The sequence below is a fragment of the Falco punctatus genome, assembly GCF_963210335.1.
Source record: "Falco punctatus genome assembly, chromosome: 2".
Lineage (NCBI taxonomy): Eukaryota > Metazoa > Chordata > Aves > Falconiformes > Falconidae > Falco > Falco punctatus.
In genome coordinates this window covers 31,265,994-31,285,640 of record NC_137581.1, presented here as the reverse complement: position 1 = coordinate 31,285,640, position 19,647 = coordinate 31,265,994, and the positions used below count along the sequence as shown (strand labels likewise).

Sequence of the window (19,647 nt, the reverse complement as noted above, 5' to 3'; positions counted from 1 at the left end):
ATGAATGATAATTCCATCACTGAAATACAAAAGAATATTCGGGTATTAAAAAACTACAGGAGTTTATGATAGTCAGTGAAAGTTACAGGAATCAACCTTTTTTTTTTTTCTCAGCCAGGCCTTTTCTGAAGTATGATATTAAAAGCAAGGGTTTTCTGTTCTATGGTAAGAAACTACGTAATGTAGAAAAACTCACAGGTCTCAAATTCTGATATGAAAAGGTAATGAAAAAAAAATTGTTTGGAGTTCAATGTGAAGCCAAGATGGTGGAGAATGATGCAGACCGTAAATTTATAATCAAGGTAGGGTCAGGGCGTATGCAAAGGTAAAGTAGGCTAACTTCTTCAAAATTTCCTTTCTGTTATTTGAAAACTCTTTTCTTAAGTAGAAGGATCATTTGTGGAAATTCCAGTATTTCAGCTGTGGGTGAGCAGTCTTGTCTTTACTTTTACTTTTCTTTACTCATATTCTCCATATAAGTATTCTCCATAGCTTTGTTGTTGGTCACTCCATCAAACCACTAATTACCTTGACTGACAAGCCAGTGGCACACTGGGAGTAATGTGAACCCTTGCCTACATTTTATCCAGATTTCCTAATGAAGACGCTTTCCAGCAGTATACTATTTGACAGCTGTGGGAAAAACAAGACCAAGTTTAGAGGCAAAGCCTGGAAAGGAAGTCAGGCCACATGGGAACTAACCAGTGACCTCACCACATCAACCCATCTTTCTTTTCCTCCACTTCCCAATAAGTTCAGGCAGGCAGATCAAATTAATTTCTCCTCCTGCAGTGAAACTTGGATAAGCATTGCAGCACTGAACCATGAAGCTGGTCTTTAGCATCATAATGCACTGACTACATCTTTAGGTCTGAATCCCATCTAAGTTCTGAAAACTCAGATCTGAGGTACATAGTTCAGGGTCAACATTCAACAGCTTACTGTTCACGCTAAAGTAAACTGCCTATTTGTAGGTAAGAATCAGTGCAAGACATTAATACAGAAGACCTGCACAAGTTCTAAAACCAAAAGGTATTACTTCTTATGGTTTTGGGGTCTTTTTTGAAAAGAGTTGAGCAAAACCTGTTTACTCCCCCATCTTCTTTCATTTTTCTTTATTACTATTAAAATGAATTTTGTGGATTTCAGGAAATTCCAGGTGGAGACTTACAAGATTTCAAATCTTTTATAAACTGAAGGGAAAATAAAAATTATTTGACAAGCAATTAATCTAAATTATGAGTATGAAAGCATATTTGCAATTGCAAAAAACTAATATCAAGGAAATTAAGTGAAAAGATCTCAAACTATAAGAAGGCAAACTAAAGCAGAATAGATATATTGTCAAAAATCTAGAGATCACAAGAGTTGTTTGCCACATATAGAAGAGGGCAAAAAAGCATGGATTTAGGGATCAAAAGACAACACATTTTTACATTGGGTAGTGTATCTTGGCTTAAGAAATTGCACGACAAGCTACTGAATAGAAAATAACTCCTGTTGGCTACTCTGTGATGTTTTACACAAGGAATATATAAAATATTCAGACATATCTTGCAAAAATCTGAGTTATCTTAAGTTATGTGAGAGCAAAGAGCAAAGTCCATTTTACTGTTGTAGAACCAGACTCTACTGGAGAATCCTGTTTTATCTAAAATCTCGAAAGCACTTATTGCACAATACCCTAGTAGAAGATAGATCTACCAACTTCATGCAAGACTCCGCTTATAAATGTGGCAGCATTTATTTCTGCTGAATCAGGACAATTTAGTGATTGAATCTAAATGGAAAAGACAGCCCCAAAAAATTGCATTTGGTTTCTCTCCTGTTTTGTCTAAAGCAGCTACTCGATACATTCAGACACCATATAGAAAAAAAACAACAAATTAAATGTGTAGGTAAGATTTGCATTAGCACTTTCAAGTGTAAAGCTTTATATCCTTATTATTATGTGTCTCTCTAGTGCCATTTCCTATGTTTCTAAGATAGCAAGCCTGAAGAGAAAAAAAGGAAAAATATCAATCATACTGTCCCATAGGAGGAAGCAGTAGATTACCAACCTCTCCTAATTGCCACCTTTCCTAATGTTAGAAGTGGCATAGCTAGCTGGAGTGGTGCTTTGCTATATTTACCCAGTCAGTGCAGAACCACAGCTGCATAAAGCAGGGTGGCCATCCTCATGGAAAAGGCTCCGAGACATGCCTAAACTAAAGCTGAGTATCATTAAAACAGCCCAGCAGAGAAAGGGGACAAGAGCTCCGTACAGCATCCTACTGTAGCAAAAAGGCAGGATTTTCACCCTGCCTCTGTCTTCACCGGAGAGGTGCTCCAACCCTCTGATCATCTTTATGGCCCTCCTCTGGGCTCGCTCCAACAGGCCCATGTTCTTCTTATGTTGAGGACCCCAGAGCTGGACACAGTTCTCCAGGTGGGGGTCTAACCAGAGTGGAGCAGAGGGGGAGAATCACCTCCCTCGACCCGCTGGCCACGCTGCTTTTGACGCAGCCCAGGGTTCGGTTGGCTTTCTGGGCTGCAAGGGCACATGGCCAGGTCATGTTGAGCTTTTCAAATGCTTCTATTTGCAGAGTCATAATAGCATTGGTTTTCCTTAAAACAAATGACTGTCACTTCTGTCCAATTTTATTCTTTTCCTTCAGTTCCTTTTCCTAGAGGCTGGTGGAGATTTTTTTCTCCTCACTGCTTTTACAGGAAGGTGAATAGCTCCCTCAAGTGCCCCGTTCAGTCCCTCACCTGATGGAAAGGTAGAGCTGACATCTCCCTTGGGAATCCCTCGATCTGTTCTGCAATTCCAACCGCTTCTTATGACCCAGCAGCTGGAGTATGAATCAAAAACATAGCCCAGGAGAGCAATTACCGTCCAAGCTGCATCCTCTCCCTCCCTCCTGTTTAAGTGCAATAAAAATTGATTTAATGGAAGCATGAGGTGTCACAGAAATATTTCTGCTAAAATTCATGTGAGGAAACAGTTAACAATGTTGAATTTTATTTTTTCAGTATTAGGGTTCAGGATAACTACCAGCTGCTTGAATGTAAGCAAGGGAAAAACCATATATCTTCCAAGCTCACATTTCACTCAGCCTGCTGGCAGGACTTTGAAGCCATGCACTGCTGTCACATTCTACTCAGCTTCTGAATGCCAGCTTTGATATGTGAAGGATTTAACATAATCCTTACATCTTCCAGCTCATACTTCTGCTAAGCAAATGTGAATATGTAGTAAATTCCACAGCCAGGGAACTGCATGCATGAGATTCTCAGGAAGATGTTTTCTGGCTGTGTAGCTGCTTTTCAAGCAGCTTCTGTACACTGTGTGCTTTTCTGACCTGCTTTCTCTCTGTGTAGGCTGTGGAATGGCTGTGTAGTCATTTCAATCTGACATAAATCTGGCCTGTCACTAACATGGTTAGTCCCATCATTCTTGATCCCAGCTGCTCATACTTGCTGCCTCCCTTGTGCCAATTCAATAGGCTTGTGTACCTGAGCTGTAAATCGTAGCAGGGAACCAATCCTGCTGAAAAAATCATCTTTCCTCCCAGTTTGCAGTTAGGTTTGGCTTCATGCTATGTCTAATCTGATCTAAATCTGTCCCATCCCCTCCCTGTGCTGCCCACAGCACGCTAGGAAAAGATCTCATTAAAAATAATTTTTTTTGAGCCAGAGCCGTTTGCTCATCCAGTTCACTGCACAGCCACTTGAATAACAGTGCCAGCAAAATGAACAAGTGCTTGGGCCTGAAAAGTGCTTGCCTCTCTTTCAATAGCAGCCTGGATGCATGCTGGTTCGAACACGCTGTTTTAGCCGCTTATTTCACAAAAATACTTTGTCAGATGAAGTATTGATAAACAAGTTTATAAGAGGACATAAAGCATAACCTTGCAAGCTTTTCAACATACTACCATAGTAGAAGATGCATTTCTACCTTCTCATTCTTGGCTTACTCTCATCTTCAGCGGATGTCTGTTCACTATCAAACTCGGAAATAGTGGCCTACATTTACTTCATAACCTGTGCAAAACCCAACTGCACGCCCATGTCCTAAATAAATCCTAAAGCAAAACTGATGAGAACAGATTCAGCCAACAAAGTATGGTTTATTTTCACACAGTATTCTTTGTTAATGACTGCAAATGTAAGATGAAAAAATTGAACCAATACATCAGAATAAAAGCAGATTTCAAAACAAGCAGATATCAAAAGATACAACAAAAAATTATTTTAAATTCCTGAAAAGGAATAATACTTCGCATCCTTGTATGAAATAGGATGGTAGCGAAAAAGGGTAAATCTTAGCCTACTGACAAGTATTACAGATGATTATGAAAAATACGAGAAAAAATTATATGCTATGTAATTAACTTCATATAATGTAAGAAATTGTATCCTGCTACCATTCTAAAAACATAACAACTGTATAAATATTAAAATAAAGTGGGCCACCCTCAGACTTGTTTGTAAATGCTGTTTGGTATAAGGTACAGGAAAATGGTGTACACAGAAAGCAGAATTTTTCATTGTTCAGATGAACAGCCTTGTGGTGTTTTAATATATTGTACCAGAATGAGCTTAGTGGGTGAGGACGAGTCTTTGATAAGACTTCTGTAAGATCGCTGTCATATTAAATTGTAAATACAGAAGTGACATAACTGACTGCTGTTTAATGTGGAGATTAGGTTACTCCAGCTGTACTGGAGGGCAGATACACATGAATAAGCTTGGTTTACAGGAAGTCAGGTAGCTGGGCAGTATGTCCAAGACTCTTTATTTTTTGTTTACTAATGTCAGTAATGCAGGGTGTGGGCTGACATTACAGCTACACAGCACAGCCAACTACCAGCAAAGGGCAGTGTTGCTTCCAGCACTGCCCAGCCACACACTCCTGATGTTGCCTTCATGCCGACACTGGGACTCATCTGACACTGCACAAGTTCAGGCAATTAAACCTCAGAAAACTATCACATAAAAAGCAGTGATTAATCTTCAGCCAATTTGGCCCTATGACCTTCACAAGTAAATAAAAACATCTGTAGCCAAATATTTTGTAAGGTTTCAAAGTCTTGCAAAGGAATAATAGTTTGTATGTGTTGTGATTAATGGGCTAGGGAAGGGAAAAATCTAACAAACTTTACAGTTGTTTAAAAGGAACATGAATTTTTGTACCTTATGTTCTATATAATCGTATATCTGTAATTAAAAAATGTGAAAATGAAAATGAATGTTTACTAGCAGGAATGTTGATGTGTTCCTTTATCAGTCAGGAGCTGCCATTCTGCCAGTGGGGCTCTGCTTCGCCAAGTTTGTAGTTTCTTTTTAATAATTCCCAAGTGCCTCTCCAGAGCCGGGCCGCCCCCGCTGGCACGGCGGACTCACCTACGGGCCGCTCCTGAAGCGCCAAACAAACCTGCAGGCAGAGACAGGCGGGCACCGCGGCCAAGGGACTGCGCCCCACCGGCTCCGCGTTAGGCGCGCCGCGCTCGCACAAACGCCTTTTCAGCGCAGAGTGCCCCGGCCAGGCCCGAACAGCCCCCGCGCCGCCGCCCGCCCCCCCGCCCCGCCCCCACCCGCCGGCGGCGCGCGTGCGTACCTCGCGCGCCCTAGCACCCTCCCCGCCCCCCGGGCAGCGGCCTCCCGAACCCAGGCCGCGGCCCCGCTATCCCAGCCGCCCCCGCCCGCTGCCGCCCTGCCGGGCCGGGCGGAGCCTTCCGTAGCGCCCGCGGCTGTCATGGGTGAGACGGCGCAGCCCCCGCGGCCCGGGATCGGCGTAGGGGTCGTGGTCACCAGCCCCGCGCACCCCAACTGCGTCCTCCTGGGCAAGAGGAAAGGCGCGGTGGGGGCCGGCACCTACCAGCTCCCCGGAGGCCACCTGGAGTTCGGGTAGGACCCCCGACCCTCCCCCTCGCCGCGGGCCCCGGGGCCGCGCAGGCCGGCGCCGCGGAGAGCCGTCTGCCCGCCCCCTCCCCTGAGGCGGCCCTGCCTTGCCCCGCCCGCAGGGAGAGCCTGGCCGAGTGCGCCGCGCGGGAGACGCTGGAGGAGGCGGCGCTGCGGCTGCGCAACGTGCGCTTCGCCTCCGCCGTCAACTCGGTGTGCGCCGCCGCGCGCTACCACTACGTCACTGTCCTCATGAAGGGCGAGGCGGAGCCGGGGGCGGAGCCGCGCAACCGCGAGCCCGAGAAGAACGAGGGTGAGGGGGCGCGTCCGAACGGTGGCTTGAGCACGGCTATAGCTTAATTTATTTTATATCGGCCTCTGCCTGCGCGGGCTTTGAGGTAACGAGGTGAGGGGTGGCCGCGGGTCTGAGGGAACGCGCGTGTCCCGCAGGGTCGGGACTAAGGGGAGGAAAGAAACATTAGAAAACAACTGCGTGTGCCACAGAGAATGTGAATTCGCGTTGGTAGCTTATGCACGATCCACCCAGACTTGCAGAGGCAGGATTGTGACGTGATTAATCTTATGCTTGGGCTTTATCTTTTGTTTGGTTGGGTTTTTTACCTTACAGGTTGGGAATGGGTTAAATGGGATGAATTTCCTCCAGCGGATCAGCTCTTCTGGGCCCTGCGCTGTCTGAGGGAGCAAGGTTACAATCCCTTTTCGGAAGAGCTCGATCATCTGAAGGGGTACACTGGAAGTCACCAACTGACGTAACAAACCCAAGGACAGACCTGCTTTTTTGAGCGAATGAGGAAAGGATGTACTGTGCTCACTTTGCCCACGTGAAAATGTTACCCTTCCCAAAGCCAAAATGTTTCAGTGCTCTTACTGTGTTTCACATGACAGTTGTCTCTCATTCCACAGCTACTTCTAGCTCTAGTGGTTAACAGTTGATGTTTTCTTTTATAGAAAACTCATAGTGTTTTATCTGGTTAACCTTTACATGGATGAATAGCCCTTCGGATGTCAGAACTACTCAGAGAAGCTTACTCACTTGGAAACAGTTCCAGCACCAAGCCCAAGAGAAACTGATTTCCTTAAACTACTGTCTTGCTTTCTGTGTAAAACTACTTTGTATACCATGCTGCTTTTCTGTAATTATAAATCCTGGGCCAAGTTTTAAACTTAGCCTTGACTCATAGCTTCAGTTAAGGCACTGTCATGAACAAAAGTCACATTTTACAAACACCTCATTCTCCTGCAGACAGTAGTATATACTTGAAAATCAGGGCATGGTAAACATGAAAAGCTTGTGGTGGCTTGTTGCAAGGAATGAAAAATCCTGAACCATTCCTGCCACCCCCTTTCATCGCAAAGTTCTCTCTGCCACCACAGTTACATTCAGATTTATCTACAGAAGTGTTTCAGATCTCTGCAGTTGACCTGAATGCCTGATCGTGTTACTGAACTTGTAATAGTTTAATGGAGAGGTGCCTATAGTGTTCTACTAGGCTGACACAAATAGCATTGTACAAACTAACCTCATGTATAGGTGTAGCTCTATGGCACAGTTGTACTTTTTGGCTGAAGAGGGCTGCCAGTATTAAAACAGCACAGATGGGTGTAATTCTGTATGGCTACTGGGATTGGATAGCATTGTCAGGTGACTAAATGATTGAATTGGTAGTGAATGAAATCATGGTACATGCAAAGATATATACAAAACCAATGAGTTGGGGGGGGTTTCAAATTTTCTAGAATCTGTAACCAAGTTTGATTCTTATCCAGATGTAGTCATTAGGACATCAATTAATTTTACTATGTGGCTTTTAAAAAAACACCAATTGGCTCTTTTTTTCCCCCTCTTCAGAGTTCTTCTAAAACACAGGTTTTGCCTGTTTCATCTAGATATACCCATTGAACAAAATATTCTGAGATAACTTAAATTTCTTTTGAATAAAACATAAGCACAATATTGAAAGATTAAAATTGTCTGAAATTATGAATTGAATTGTCAGTTCTTCAAAGAAATGAGCTTGAAGAATTTAAAGCTCTTCTTTACTTGGCACATATATTTTCTTAAATGGAGATGGCTTTTATTTGCTGAGAAGCAGAGTGAAGCGAGTTACAAGGATGGTACTGATGATGGCAAGCCTCCTGTTTAGAATTTGAAGTATTAACTACACACAATTTCCCTTAGGACGGATACTCTTTCTCTGAAGCGAAGAAAGAATATAACGCTATAAAGCAGCTTTGAAATGGGAACCATCACTGAAAATTCTTTTACTACTGTATCTTTGTGAAAAGCTTATTTTTTCTATTCAAAAGTGGAGATTTTCTTCCTGAAAGCAACTTTATGTACACAAAGTTATTCCATTCAGCTGTCAACAAAGAGGCTGTAGGAAGAGTTGACAAATGTCCTGCCCGTCTGTTCCAAATAGTAATGAAAAAAATTAAAATATTTTAATGCAATTTTAAATTTTAGAAAGCATCTAGCTCATGATGGGAAAACGTGGGTCACTGTAAAATGGTTTGTCATGCACTAAATTCTTGGTTTCCATTAATGGTTTTAGTTGTTCTATCTGTTCTAAATACACAAGTAGTTACTGAAATGAGGACACAAACAGTATCTCCATATGTCAGGGTTTCTGTATGCTTTCTGAGTGGACTCTTGATGATTACAGTGCATTACTGCAATCAGCTGTCAGCAATCCCGAAATTAAATAACTTGTTCTGTATGTATCATGCATTTATACTTCCCCTCCCCACCCAAAAATTTGATTCTCGGTAGTTCTTGGCTGCTAAGACAGTCCTTTCAACTCAATGTTATATTTACTTTGATTTTAGTACTTGTGTATGTAATAGATTTTCCTATTTAACAGATCTAAGCCACTAACAGAACACGCAATTAAAAATTTGTCATTTGTTAAACTGCTTTTAATAGAATTCATTTAAAATGGCATTATAGTTATCCAGCATTGAGAAAAATACTCCTGAACAGCATATAGTTTGGAGCACTGATACAAAGAAACTGATTAGGGTGCGTCTTGCACCCAGCATCTGATTTTCTGCTAAGTGAACAGCAGGCAGAGACAACATCTTATGTAATGCATTGGTCCCGTTAATAGACTAACAAACAATCCAGAAAAAGAACGGGTCGTTGCTTCTGTTCACTGTTACTTATGTCTGGAAACCATCACCCACCTCCACAATATTTCAGTTAGTGCATCACATGATACAGCCATGCAAGAGTTTTGGCTAGACTGTACATTACACTTTCCATGACTCTTAATTAATTATCTCCATTTGTATTTCATTCCAAGAAAAGAATATCCTTATAAATGAGAAGACGAAAGAGACTAGCGAGCTGTGGCTGTGTGCTAAGATGTGTTGAGAGGGGCATTTAGGGAAGAAAATACTAATCCCACAGTAAAAAGCATTAACTGCATTTTGCAATATTGTGTATGATTCCAATTGCACATGTTTAAGAAAAAACAATGTGAACTAGAACAGGGGTAGCCAAGGTTAACTAGGATGATTGAGACAGGGCAGGCATATTGGAATTAACATGAATTAAAGAGGAAATACAGTTCTCTATAAAGACAGTTGGGGTAAACACCAAAGAAAAAGATGATACTGAATAAAGGTTAAAATATATATGTATATGAATAACTTTAGACTGCAAAACAGAGGTGAAATTTTACTAAGTCTAAAAATACTTCCAAAAGGAACAGCCGAGACAAAACCAAATTCCACATTTCTATTAAAACAAAAAACACTGCCCTGTATTGCGTGATTGAACCTGACTGAAGTCCTTTTCATTTCAATATCCTTATGGGATTTGTACATATGTTGGTCATATGTGGCAGCAATACTTGAAAGATTGTCTGAGCAAATGAGGAAGTACCTGATTTATCAGGTATTTCCTATAAGGAATCTACAAAATGGAACAGTGAAGAGAATTGTGATCTCTGCTTCAGGAAGCCTCATTGCAAGGCAGAAACCTGTAACCGTCCACATTAGTTTTCTGATTTGATCAGAGGGTTACTTAAGACAAAAATGGCTGTCATAAAATGACTCCTTAAGCAAAACAGAACAAGGGAAGGAAAGCCAAGGGAAGTGCCTTTGGAAAGATGAAAGAACATTGTAGCTGAGGCAAGAAATACAACTGCTGAAGTAAACAGATTAGTAGGTTAAAAGAACTGAAAAAATTATAGAGGACAAGAATAAAGACTGTGAGCACTTTGAACTGAAAGGAGCTGAACTTGCAGCATGCCCCAAAGCTTGTCAGCCCCAGCATCCCAGGATGTTTAACCAGACTATTTGGTGAAGCCTTGCGAATGGGCACTTTACATCACTGCCTCAGGATCTGCCCAGTTATGTGTCTACCTGATAAAGCTTGGTTGAAAAGGAATACTTTCAGTTCCTGACTCCTCACCTGCTTCCAATACTGACTTGGGATCTTGCAAAGGGGAAAATGGAACACAAACTTCTGAAATTCAATCAGAATTCAGCCACATACTGGGATAAAAAGTACTAAGTATTGAAGTTACACAGTAACTCACCTAAGATTTAAGTCTGCAAAATGAAACGTGAAGTTACATCAAAGCTGAGTTTATTTATGACAAATCATTCATGATATATTATAATAATTACAAACTTTTTTTTTTTACACTTTATTGCCATATTTTTGTTCTCGGCACACAGATGACCAAAAACATTGATTTAGCCGGTAACAAAAAAAGGATATTAAAATTACAAATTTCACATCTCATTTCTGTGTCATAGAAAAGGCTATCAGCAAAAGAGTGAAGTGACTAACAAACATACAAGGGGATTCCCCTTACACCTCTTTTCCCAGGAACATTTTTAATCTAATGTATAGTAAATATATATATACACACATCTCTTTCAAACATACACATTCACACATTTACATAATCACTGGAAATTTGACATCTCTCCTCCAGCAGAAAGCCTCCTTTTACTTGAACATCTAATGGAAAAAACCAAATTCTGAAGTCCAGATTTTAAGTTAGTCACCCTATTTCTGAGCCAGCTGTTACCTTCTCCCTACACAGGGCCAGCAGCTTTACAAAATGATATAGCAGTTTCCAATGAACAGCATCCAACCCACCTTCACCACAGGAAAGGTCTACTAGGGATACTGTCCCTCTTGTACCTAGTCTGAGTCACTGCTGCTACTTGAGGAGTCTGTTGACATAACTTCTACATCGTCTTCATTCTCTTTATTGTGTCCTGGAGGCTCCAACATGAAATCATTACTATGATTAGGAGGTAGCATGTTCATTGACATATCACTTGACTGCCAAGGATACTGAGGAGCAAGCACATCTGGAAAAAAGGGGCATAATCAAACTATCAGCTTCATACATCAACAAATTCAACAAGACAGCTCAACCAGAACTCCAATTTAAAATTAAATCTTAAAATCCTTAATTTTGGACAGATGAAAGCCTCCAGTAACAGCTGGAAAAATCTCATGATGGAGCCATTCTATCCCTTTAAAAGCCTACTCTGCAAGAGACACCCACTTACAGAGTGTCTCTGTAAGTTCGAAACAGGATATATTTATACAGAGCTTTTCACCTTCAAAGCACAGTTTTAACTGACTGAACATTCACAACGACTGTCAGTAATGAAAATGGTCACCCTATCAGGATGCAAAAATAGATTAAAACATTAGATCAAGAAAAGTACTTAAGGTAGACCATATAAATTCAGAGTAAAAGGTTTTATCCAAATTTGACTGAAACACCTTGGTTATCGTTTTCCCAACAGCAAACAGTACATAAAGTGCAAAGGAGAAGTGTCCTACTACAAAACCAGGGGCACGGACAGATACCCGAGGGTTGGGAATGCCCCACTGTGCCCCAGGCCGACTTCTCTGAGCATTCACTGTTTCTCCTACTTCCAAAACCATCCCATACCGTACTTCCTACCAACCTACCCTCCACCCACAACACTTCCGAGTCCCTCCCTTCCTTCCTTACCTGGAAAACAGCTCCCATTTCAAAGCTGCAGTACACATCTATATGCTATTTCTGCTCCCTTCCTTTTAATTTATGCTCCTGCTGCTTTAGTTCTTCTCCACTTATTACCAGGCACTGTAGATAAGTCCATCCCAAAGAAACCAGCCGTCTCCCACTTACAGCAAGCATTAAAAGCCCACCCATGTGGGACTTTGAGCATAGAAAGCGGGCACTGTCTAAGCAGGGGGTCATATATGGTAGACTTACTCTCTCACTCAGGTGCTGCCTAACTCGGAAGCACAAAGACTACACACACAGGGCAGCTTCTGATCTTCAAGTCTGGAGACACCCGAGATTCCACATATGAACTACAGCCACAGTCCCCTAATACCAGAAGCATTACCTAGGCGTACAAATCCAACCCACCAGCAAACATGAGAACATAATGCAGCCTTCATGCCAGTTCTGTGCCCCACTTTAGGAAGACCAACAGCAGTACCAAGTGGTCTCATCCCAGCTGTGGTGAAGCTAACCAACTTTATTTGAACCAGCTGAGAATCTAAACCAGTGTTTTACATCCTGTGACCATGACTCAATACTGGAACCAGTCCACTATTAAACTAGGCTGAATGTGTGTGCTAAGCAGGCTCAGAGTTTTGAGGCTATAATGCAGCGCAGTGGCTACCTTGCAGACTCAGTAAGGACTCAGTAACTGGACATCTCTCTGCACAAGTCTCTAAAAGGACTAAATCCCACAATTAACATTCTCAGAACATGCCTCCACACACCAACAGATTCAGGATCCCTACACAAAACACTGGGGCAGCCTCTACTGTCTTTTAAATGAAGTTTTGGTGTTTCCCTCTTACTTGACAGTCCAATAATTACAGAATTACCCTGACGTAGGAGACCCAGATTCAATTAACAACTTTACTTGAGGAGTTTAAATCCCACACTTTCCAGCTTCTCAAGGCAAAGTCCTAAACAGTGGGCTTTCAGTTCTTACAGAGACAGCACTCAAAAGTAAAAGAAGCTAGACTGCATCCCCTAAGGCAGAGGAGCCAGCCAAAACGGGCTCTACTTATGCAAATAAATGCTCAAACTCCATGAGGAAGCCACAACCTTCACATGTCTCTGACCGTACTCCAAAAGAACAGTAAAGATACGTGGGCCCACGCTCCGCATTCCCCTGATAGGTTGCTTTGGACAGATGTCAGGGTCCCACTCCTACCCAGCTCACTGGCCCATTTTATCCAAGGCCAGAGATTTAGAAAGCGGTATGATGCAGAACCTCAAGTCACTTCCTAAGAGGTGACAATAGGATTAGACAGATGATCAGATCCAAGTTTACAATTTCTCCAGTGAAGTTACAACACAGGGTTTTTTAATAGATTCAGTATAATTTTTGAACACAAGCTTTCTGTAACACCTGCAAGTGGCTTAACGGACAGGTAAGAACTGTTACAGGCCTCCTATAAATCCAAACTGAGAATTTTTCCACATTTTAGTCTAACCATGGTAGACTAATGCTGCACAAGTACAGAACCACTGAATTCTTGATTCAGTTACTACAATTTACTACCAAATTCTATTTCAGCATGAGTGAATGAATCCCATTAAAGTCAACGGAAGCACCCATTTCACTAAGCAAATTAACAGATTAAAGCTCAGTTCCTACACTCAAGGTACTACCTCACCAGTTGTCCCTGCAATGCCTCTTCTGTCCAGAACTAATCAGTCTTGCTATACAGAGTGTAGACTTAAAGGAACGTAGGGGATGACAATAAACCTCTTTTCTTCCAAATACAGCTTTCACAATTCCGTACTTTCTGTCATCACTACTAAGAAAAGATTGCTTTGAAAATGCTTCTTTCTAACATGATTTGTTATCACTTACTTTACAGCAATTCAAAATAACTGAATTGAAGGGTAAAGAAGTGAGTTTTGTTTATATAGATATAGTTGTAGTGTCTGCAGCACGATTTAGCATAAAATTTCTAATTGTTAACTTTATTTACTAGATCTTCACTGCTCAGGAACAATATTAGCCGTAATTTTCATTATTTTAACTCTGATTTGCCTTTGCTAAGGGAAATGTGTAATTGCTGTGACTGTACAAGGAAGAAAGAAAAGCAAAATAAAACTGAATTTCTTTTACCTGGCAGTCTACCTGCTGCAAGTGCATCCCCTGGTAAGTGTCCATTAACTCCATTGGTGGACGGATTGTTCATCTGACCCAAGAGCCCACTCCTCATTTCCAGATCTGTAGGATATGGCCTACGTGGGTCCCCTTTAAGAAGAAAAGCAAAAGGATGTGTTTATATATTTACTTGTCTTGCAGACATCATTTTTTTCTTCAGTGCCTAGCTTCCTGACCAAACAAAACCCAAAATGAAACATACTCTGATTGCTTGGATCAGCAATGAGCATCACACCTGTTTTGTTAAAATCCAAACCTGTGTCTTCCACTTAAGACTTTCTTTGTTCATTCAAACTTGGCATAAAAAGCACATTAAAAGTAATCAAAACAAAACCAACCTCACATTTAGAAGATATCTTTGCTTTCCCTGCTACTTCACAGCTAAACAGCAAGGGCAGAGATTGGAAAAAACACATTCCCATTTTGGACAAGGAGGATAGTTCCCAAAACTGAAACCTGACAAAACGAAAGCCTTGCTTCTGACTCCACTGATTACTAACATCCTCTGAAAATAATATTATAAGGGGCAGGAGGGAAAACAATCAAGCACATGGAAAAGACTTCAACATACTTGGTTCTAACTTACAACTGGGGCCAACATTCAGAGGAAAAAAGCGAACAAAGGAGAGCAGAGGTGGCCAGTCAATTAATGGAAGCATGCAGTTTCACATCCTTTTGAAGACGTACAGGACTTTTATATCCATTTTTGTTGAAAATATTAGATATAACAGCTGAAAACAATGTTACTCTAATAAACCCCAGTGTTTTTCACTGTATAAGCATCCTAAGACCAGATACTGACCATCCTTTATTATTAGAAATAAAAAAAGTTTAAAAATCTGTTGTCATAAACATGGTAAGTTACCTGGTACCCACGTCAGAGGGGCACAAACAGCATTGCTAGCACTGATCCTATGGGCATATTTAATTATTTCTTCAGAGGAAATGGCACCTGGAAGAATGGAAGAAAAGTTACCATATTGTCAGGAGACTGCATCATTATATTATTTCAGAAGACTGCACACTAATATCTAAAAGATTGGGAATGTATTTTTGTCAAACGTTAAGAGCATGCTTCAAATACAATGACTGCTTGGAGGATTCTTAGACTATGTAAGCGTGAGCTTCAGTGAACTGATTTTACAGCCACATCAGCAGTTTTTCAACCTTGTGAAAAACACAAATCAATCTCTTAAGCAGCGTACTTGACAAGCGCAATTTGTAAGAGAACTTCAGGACCTGCTCTATTATGGAATTCTCCATAGTAAAGAAATGTGTTTGTCTAGTAAATGTAGAGCATACAGGTGGCAGCCCTTCTAAATATATGCCTGTATTACAGTAAGAGAAATTTTACATATTTCTTGATTTTTCTAGAAGAAATATACAAAATGTTAAGACAATATAAAAAAACACCAAGAAAAGGCCTCCTATAGGAAAAGAAAAAAGTCAGTTTCACTTGATAGGCAGGAATTGCTACAAATACAAACCAGCGTCACCAGCTAGCCAGTCTTTCAAATACAATGGATATGCATACCAACATTGTCTCCGTTTCCTCAGTAACCTCCTGAGGTGATTTGATGAGATACTTAAGTTAACCAGATACACTATTATCAGTCCAAGAAGAGTACTGAAATGCTTTAAATTTAATATTAAAGATATGCTTACCACAAAAAATAATAAATTCCTGCCTTTATTGAGTTATAGGTTCATAATGAAACAGAAATTTGTTTACGCATAAAGCATCCAAAAATCTGTGATAATTAAAAACCAAACCAAAAAACAACCCTAACTTCAGCTCACTTGCAACATTCTTTACAACTGCATTTATGTAGTATGTGCAATCATGGATACTCACCTTTTCTTGCTTTTTCAATTGATTTCAGCTTTTCCTTTGCTTGATAAACAGCTGTTGCCTAGTTGTAAAAAAAACCCAACAAATTAAACCAAATCTTCAATGCATCTTTAACTTGTAAATTTCTACATAAAGTCAGTTCTGTGAATAATTTTTTGCATTTACTTGCATTTTAAGAGAGACACTATTCAGTGAACATTTTCAAAATATACAAAGTAGGTTTGGAAGAAAACTAGCATTATAAAACAAAACTAAATAGCATGATAACAGTACTTGATTACTGGAAAAAAAACCAAACGCTAAGCTCTTATGAAGTTTTAAATATTTGTATCTTCTCAACTTAACACACCACTTTCTCCAGAACCACCACAAGTAGATGCTCAAAAGCAAACACATCATTGTGAACTTACCAGTATATGCTCTGCTTCTTTTAGTTGTTTCTGCAGCTGCTGAATATCATTATCCCTCTTTTCTACTACCTTTTCTAAAAGCTGCATTTCATGATGGATTTTCCCCTGATCAACCGCCAACTTCATTAGTTCTTGAAACTCACCATCTCTCTGAATCAGCAGTTCCAGGATCTATTGAACGAGAGTTTTGTAGAACTTAATTTAGCTAGAGTAACAACACACCCTCAATCGTGCTGCAAAGGACAGCAACTGACATCCATTGGAGTATTTCTGTTTGCACAAAAAATTAAAATTTCTTCCTCAGTTTGCAGAAACAGCCTATGAATCATACAACTAATAAACAAACAAAAAACCCAACATGAGGACCAAGAATGCCTTTGTAATGCAGCCAAAATCCCATCATCACCATTAGCCTGAGTATAGACAAGGACAAAGAAAGAAAAAAAAGGGGAAAAAATTACAAATAAAGCATTGTGCTTACCCACAGAAATACAGTTTAGAAAGTCAGCTTACCTGGCTTTCCTCTCCTGGTTGTGGAAGCTTCTGGTTTCTAGAAATTGCCAAAATTTCAATGAGTTCCCTGAAAGGAAAACTCTGTGTTTGCATAATTTTCTACAGCATTATTTGTAAACCACATCAAGTGACCCCAAAATTGTCTGAGTACTGATATAATTACAAAGGTATCCATGGACTTGAGTATTTTATAGTACAGTGTTGGCATGGATTTCTCAACTAAGAGTAATTCCTTGAATAAGTCTCACAATTGGAGAATGTTTTCTTCTTGGTGCTGAAGAAGTGTTCATGTATTTCTACTCATGAAATGCGCTAAGTTCCTGCCAAAATATGTAAGACATAAGCAGAAGCTGAGAGAAGAAACAGCACAATGAAACGCATTCATACCCTACTTCTACTGCCTTTGCTTGTTGTAAAAGGGCATGAAAGTTGTCTTCACTTTTTTACTTCTCTATTTTCCCAACAGAACTAGTTTCATACACAATGAAATCTATCCTTTCAAACACCTAGAGTCTGTTGTGAAACTACTTTTACAACAAGTATTTCCACATAGTATATTAGTTGCATATCAAACACACAAAAATACCGATAAAACTAATAATATTCTGGTGCCAATTTAGAAGTACTTATCAAACAAACCTCTTGATCACACTTCCAGGTACCCATTTACTTTGCCACCACTCTGAAAAGTCATGAAGAACCCCAGAGGGGACTCGCTAAGCAACAAGACCACAATGCAAAAAGGTGTTTTCTGTAAATTCAGCTTATTTGGCTTCTAAGGCTATGGCAGCTCAATGCCATGAATGAATAACTGTCTATCTGAAGACATCATCCTTGGAAGAGTACTGATTCTTTGCTTCGTCCAGTGCAAGGAGCTCAGTGGGATGTAGGACTAATACAGCAGTGGGACCAGAACCTTAAAATGAAAGCAGGTACTCTTTCAAAATGTCAGAAAAAAACCCTCACCCGTGAAGCTCTAAATAGCATCTCAGTCTATGTCTCTTGGTCACTCCCAAACACTAAAATGATTTAAAACTATTAGAGGATAAAGAAACTTGTCATTATCACTAAAGCTTTATTCCACCTGACGAACGCTGAGCAGTAGCGAATAAAATCTGTTGTAAGAATGTCAACTACCACCACCAAGGTGGATGTCATGGAGGGTTTTAACTGTCCTGCGTTAGCCAGGTATTGCACAGACACAAAACTATAAGAAGGCTATAGATCAGACACATTGCTTAATTTCTGTCCCTACCACCAGCCCAGTGTCACGACTGTGAAAGGCCTAGCTCCTCGGTGCTGCGGCGCATTGCTGCTCAACAGGAAGATTCACTAAGTGTTTCTGAGGGTGGCTCTGCATCCACAATGGTAGTATATGAGTTCCAAGATTTAAAAATAAGTTTAAATAAAGAGAAAGTCTTTTTTTTTTTTTTTTTAATACACAGCAACCCATATGTCACAATAAAATCTAAGAAAGAAAACAAAACCTAACCAGAAACAAGAGCAACTGACCAATATATCTTCCTTGTCCTACCAGTGGTAATCGCACAGTGCCCAGGCACACCGGTAGTACGGGTTTTTCCCTCTGGAAAAGTTTTCCTAAGCTTCTGCTCTCCTCAATAGGAGGAAAATAATTAGGAACGGCTTCAACTGCGCTGCCAGCTGTGCCTCCACAACATGGTGGGCAACCTGGATGAAGGTTATCAGCCCAGCTTTAAGAGCATGGACCCGGTACCCGAGCACTCGCACTGCTCCCGGCGAGCCCCGCCGCCTGCTCGGAGCGGGCGTAACGCTCATACGGGCAGCGACCGGCACGGCGTAGGCCACGCAACACCACCTCCGAATTTCTGACTTAAGCATAATTTTTAGTGACTAATAAAAAGCCTAAAACCGGGGGTGCGGGTGCATTTCACGGGAAACGCAGGCGCCAGCCACGGAAGGCGAGTGGAAGACCAAGGAAGCCCTCCCGCTCTGCGAGCGGGGAATAAAGCGCCGCCGATGCCCCCCCCTCCGCGGGGAGAGCGCCGGGCCGGGCCCGGCCCCCGCGCAGCCCGCAGGGGAGCGAGAAAACGCGGGTGCCCGGGCCGGGCCGCAGCCCACCGGGGCTCGGGTCAGTTCCACACCGCCCCCGGGGCCCCCGCTCCTCCCGCCGCCCCCGCCGGAGGCTCCGCGCTCGCACAGCGCCGAGCGCCCTCACCCCGCCCGCGGCGCCCCGCCGCCGCCCCCTGGGGCGCGCCCATTCGGGCACCGGGTGCGGAAAGCAGAGCGCAGTACCTGGCCAAGAGCTCGAGATCCTCCAGCGCCGCCAGGAGCCGGTCCCGGGTGCTGCTCCGCTCCCCGCCTCCCCCAGCCGCCGCCGCCGCCGCCGCCATCACAGCGCCAGGCGCGGAATCGAGCGCGACCCACGACCCGGCGGCGGCGCCAGGCCCGCGCGGGCGGGTGTCCAGCAGCGCCCCCGGCGGCGGAGGAGCGAGCTGCAGCGGCCCGGCGGCGGGGCACATGCGCAGGGCGGCCCGGCCCCCGGGGGGCGGCCCCTCCCATCCCCGCCCTCCAGTGGGGCGCGCGGCGCGGCGGGGCGGGGCGGGCGGCGGTAACGGCTCCCGTGAGGCGGGCGAGGGGCCGGCGGCCGCGGGGGAGGAGCGGCGGGGGACGCCGAGGGTGTGAGGGGAAAAGAGGTCACGTCTGCCTCGGCGTGGCCAGATGCGGTGTTTGTCACCGCCCTCTCCTGCAGCCGGGTCGTTACGCAAGGGTCGGCGCTTGTTGCCCTTCTGAACGCGTTCCCAGCCCCCGGGT

The 19,647-nt window shown here is 42.5% G+C and overlaps 2 protein-coding genes across 2 annotated transcripts; one reads left to right on the top strand and one right to left on the bottom strand.

The window, feature by feature from the left end:
- The first annotated feature begins 5,619 nt into the window (after positions 1 to 5,619).
- Positions 5,620 to 8,817, top strand: NUDT15 (nudix hydrolase 15). Its single transcript, XM_080375137.1, has 3 exons — positions 5,620 to 5,892; positions 6,009 to 6,199; positions 6,515 to 8,817. The coding sequence occupies exons 1-3, from the start codon at positions 5,741 to 5,743 to the stop codon at positions 6,658 to 6,660; spliced, it is 489 nt and encodes a 162-aa protein (XP_080231263.1). The 5' UTR covers positions 5,620 to 5,740; the 3' UTR covers positions 6,661 to 8,817.
- A 1,667-nt stretch (positions 8,818 to 10,484) lies between these two features.
- MED4 (mediator complex subunit 4) lies at positions 10,485 to 19,345 on the bottom strand. The gene is made up of 7 exons (XM_080375127.1): positions 19,129 to 19,345; positions 16,855 to 16,921; positions 16,342 to 16,512; positions 15,935 to 15,992; positions 14,945 to 15,031; positions 14,038 to 14,169; positions 10,485 to 11,241 (listed from the first exon to the last, which is right to left on the bottom strand). Exons 1-7 carry the CDS (start codon positions 19,224 to 19,226, stop codon positions 11,069 to 11,071), a joined length of 786 nt encoding a protein of 261 aa, XP_080231253.1. The 5' UTR covers positions 19,227 to 19,345; the 3' UTR covers positions 10,485 to 11,068.
- Positions 19,346 to 19,647: the final 302 nt, after the last annotated feature.

Excerpts from the sequence above, each read along its gene's own strand:
- NUDT15 (XM_080375137.1), top strand. The coding sequence starts at position 5,741 with ATGGGTGAGACGGCGCAGCCCCCGCGGCCCGGGATCGGCGTAGGGGTC. Across the intron at positions 5,893-6,008 it reads GGAGGCCACCTGGAGTTCGG|GGAGAGCCTGGCCGAGTGCG; the intron begins GTAGGACCCCCG and ends CCCCGCCCGCAG. Across the intron at positions 6,200-6,514 it reads CGAGCCCGAGAAGAACGAGG|GTTGGGAATGGGTTAAATGG; the intron begins GTGAGGGGGCGC and ends TTTACCTTACAG.
- MED4 (XM_080375127.1), bottom strand. The coding sequence starts at position 19,226 with ATGGCGGCGGCGGCGGCGGCGGCTGGGGGAGGCGGGGAGCGGAGCAGC. Across the intron at positions 15,993-16,341 it reads AAGAAGCAGAGCATATACTG|GCAACAGCTGTTTATCAAGC; the intron begins GTAAGTTCACAA and ends TTTTACAACTAG. Across the intron at positions 15,032-15,934 it reads AATTGAAAAAGCAAGAAAAG|GTGCCATTTCCTCTGAAGAA; the intron begins GTGAGTATCCAT and ends CCATTCTTCCAG.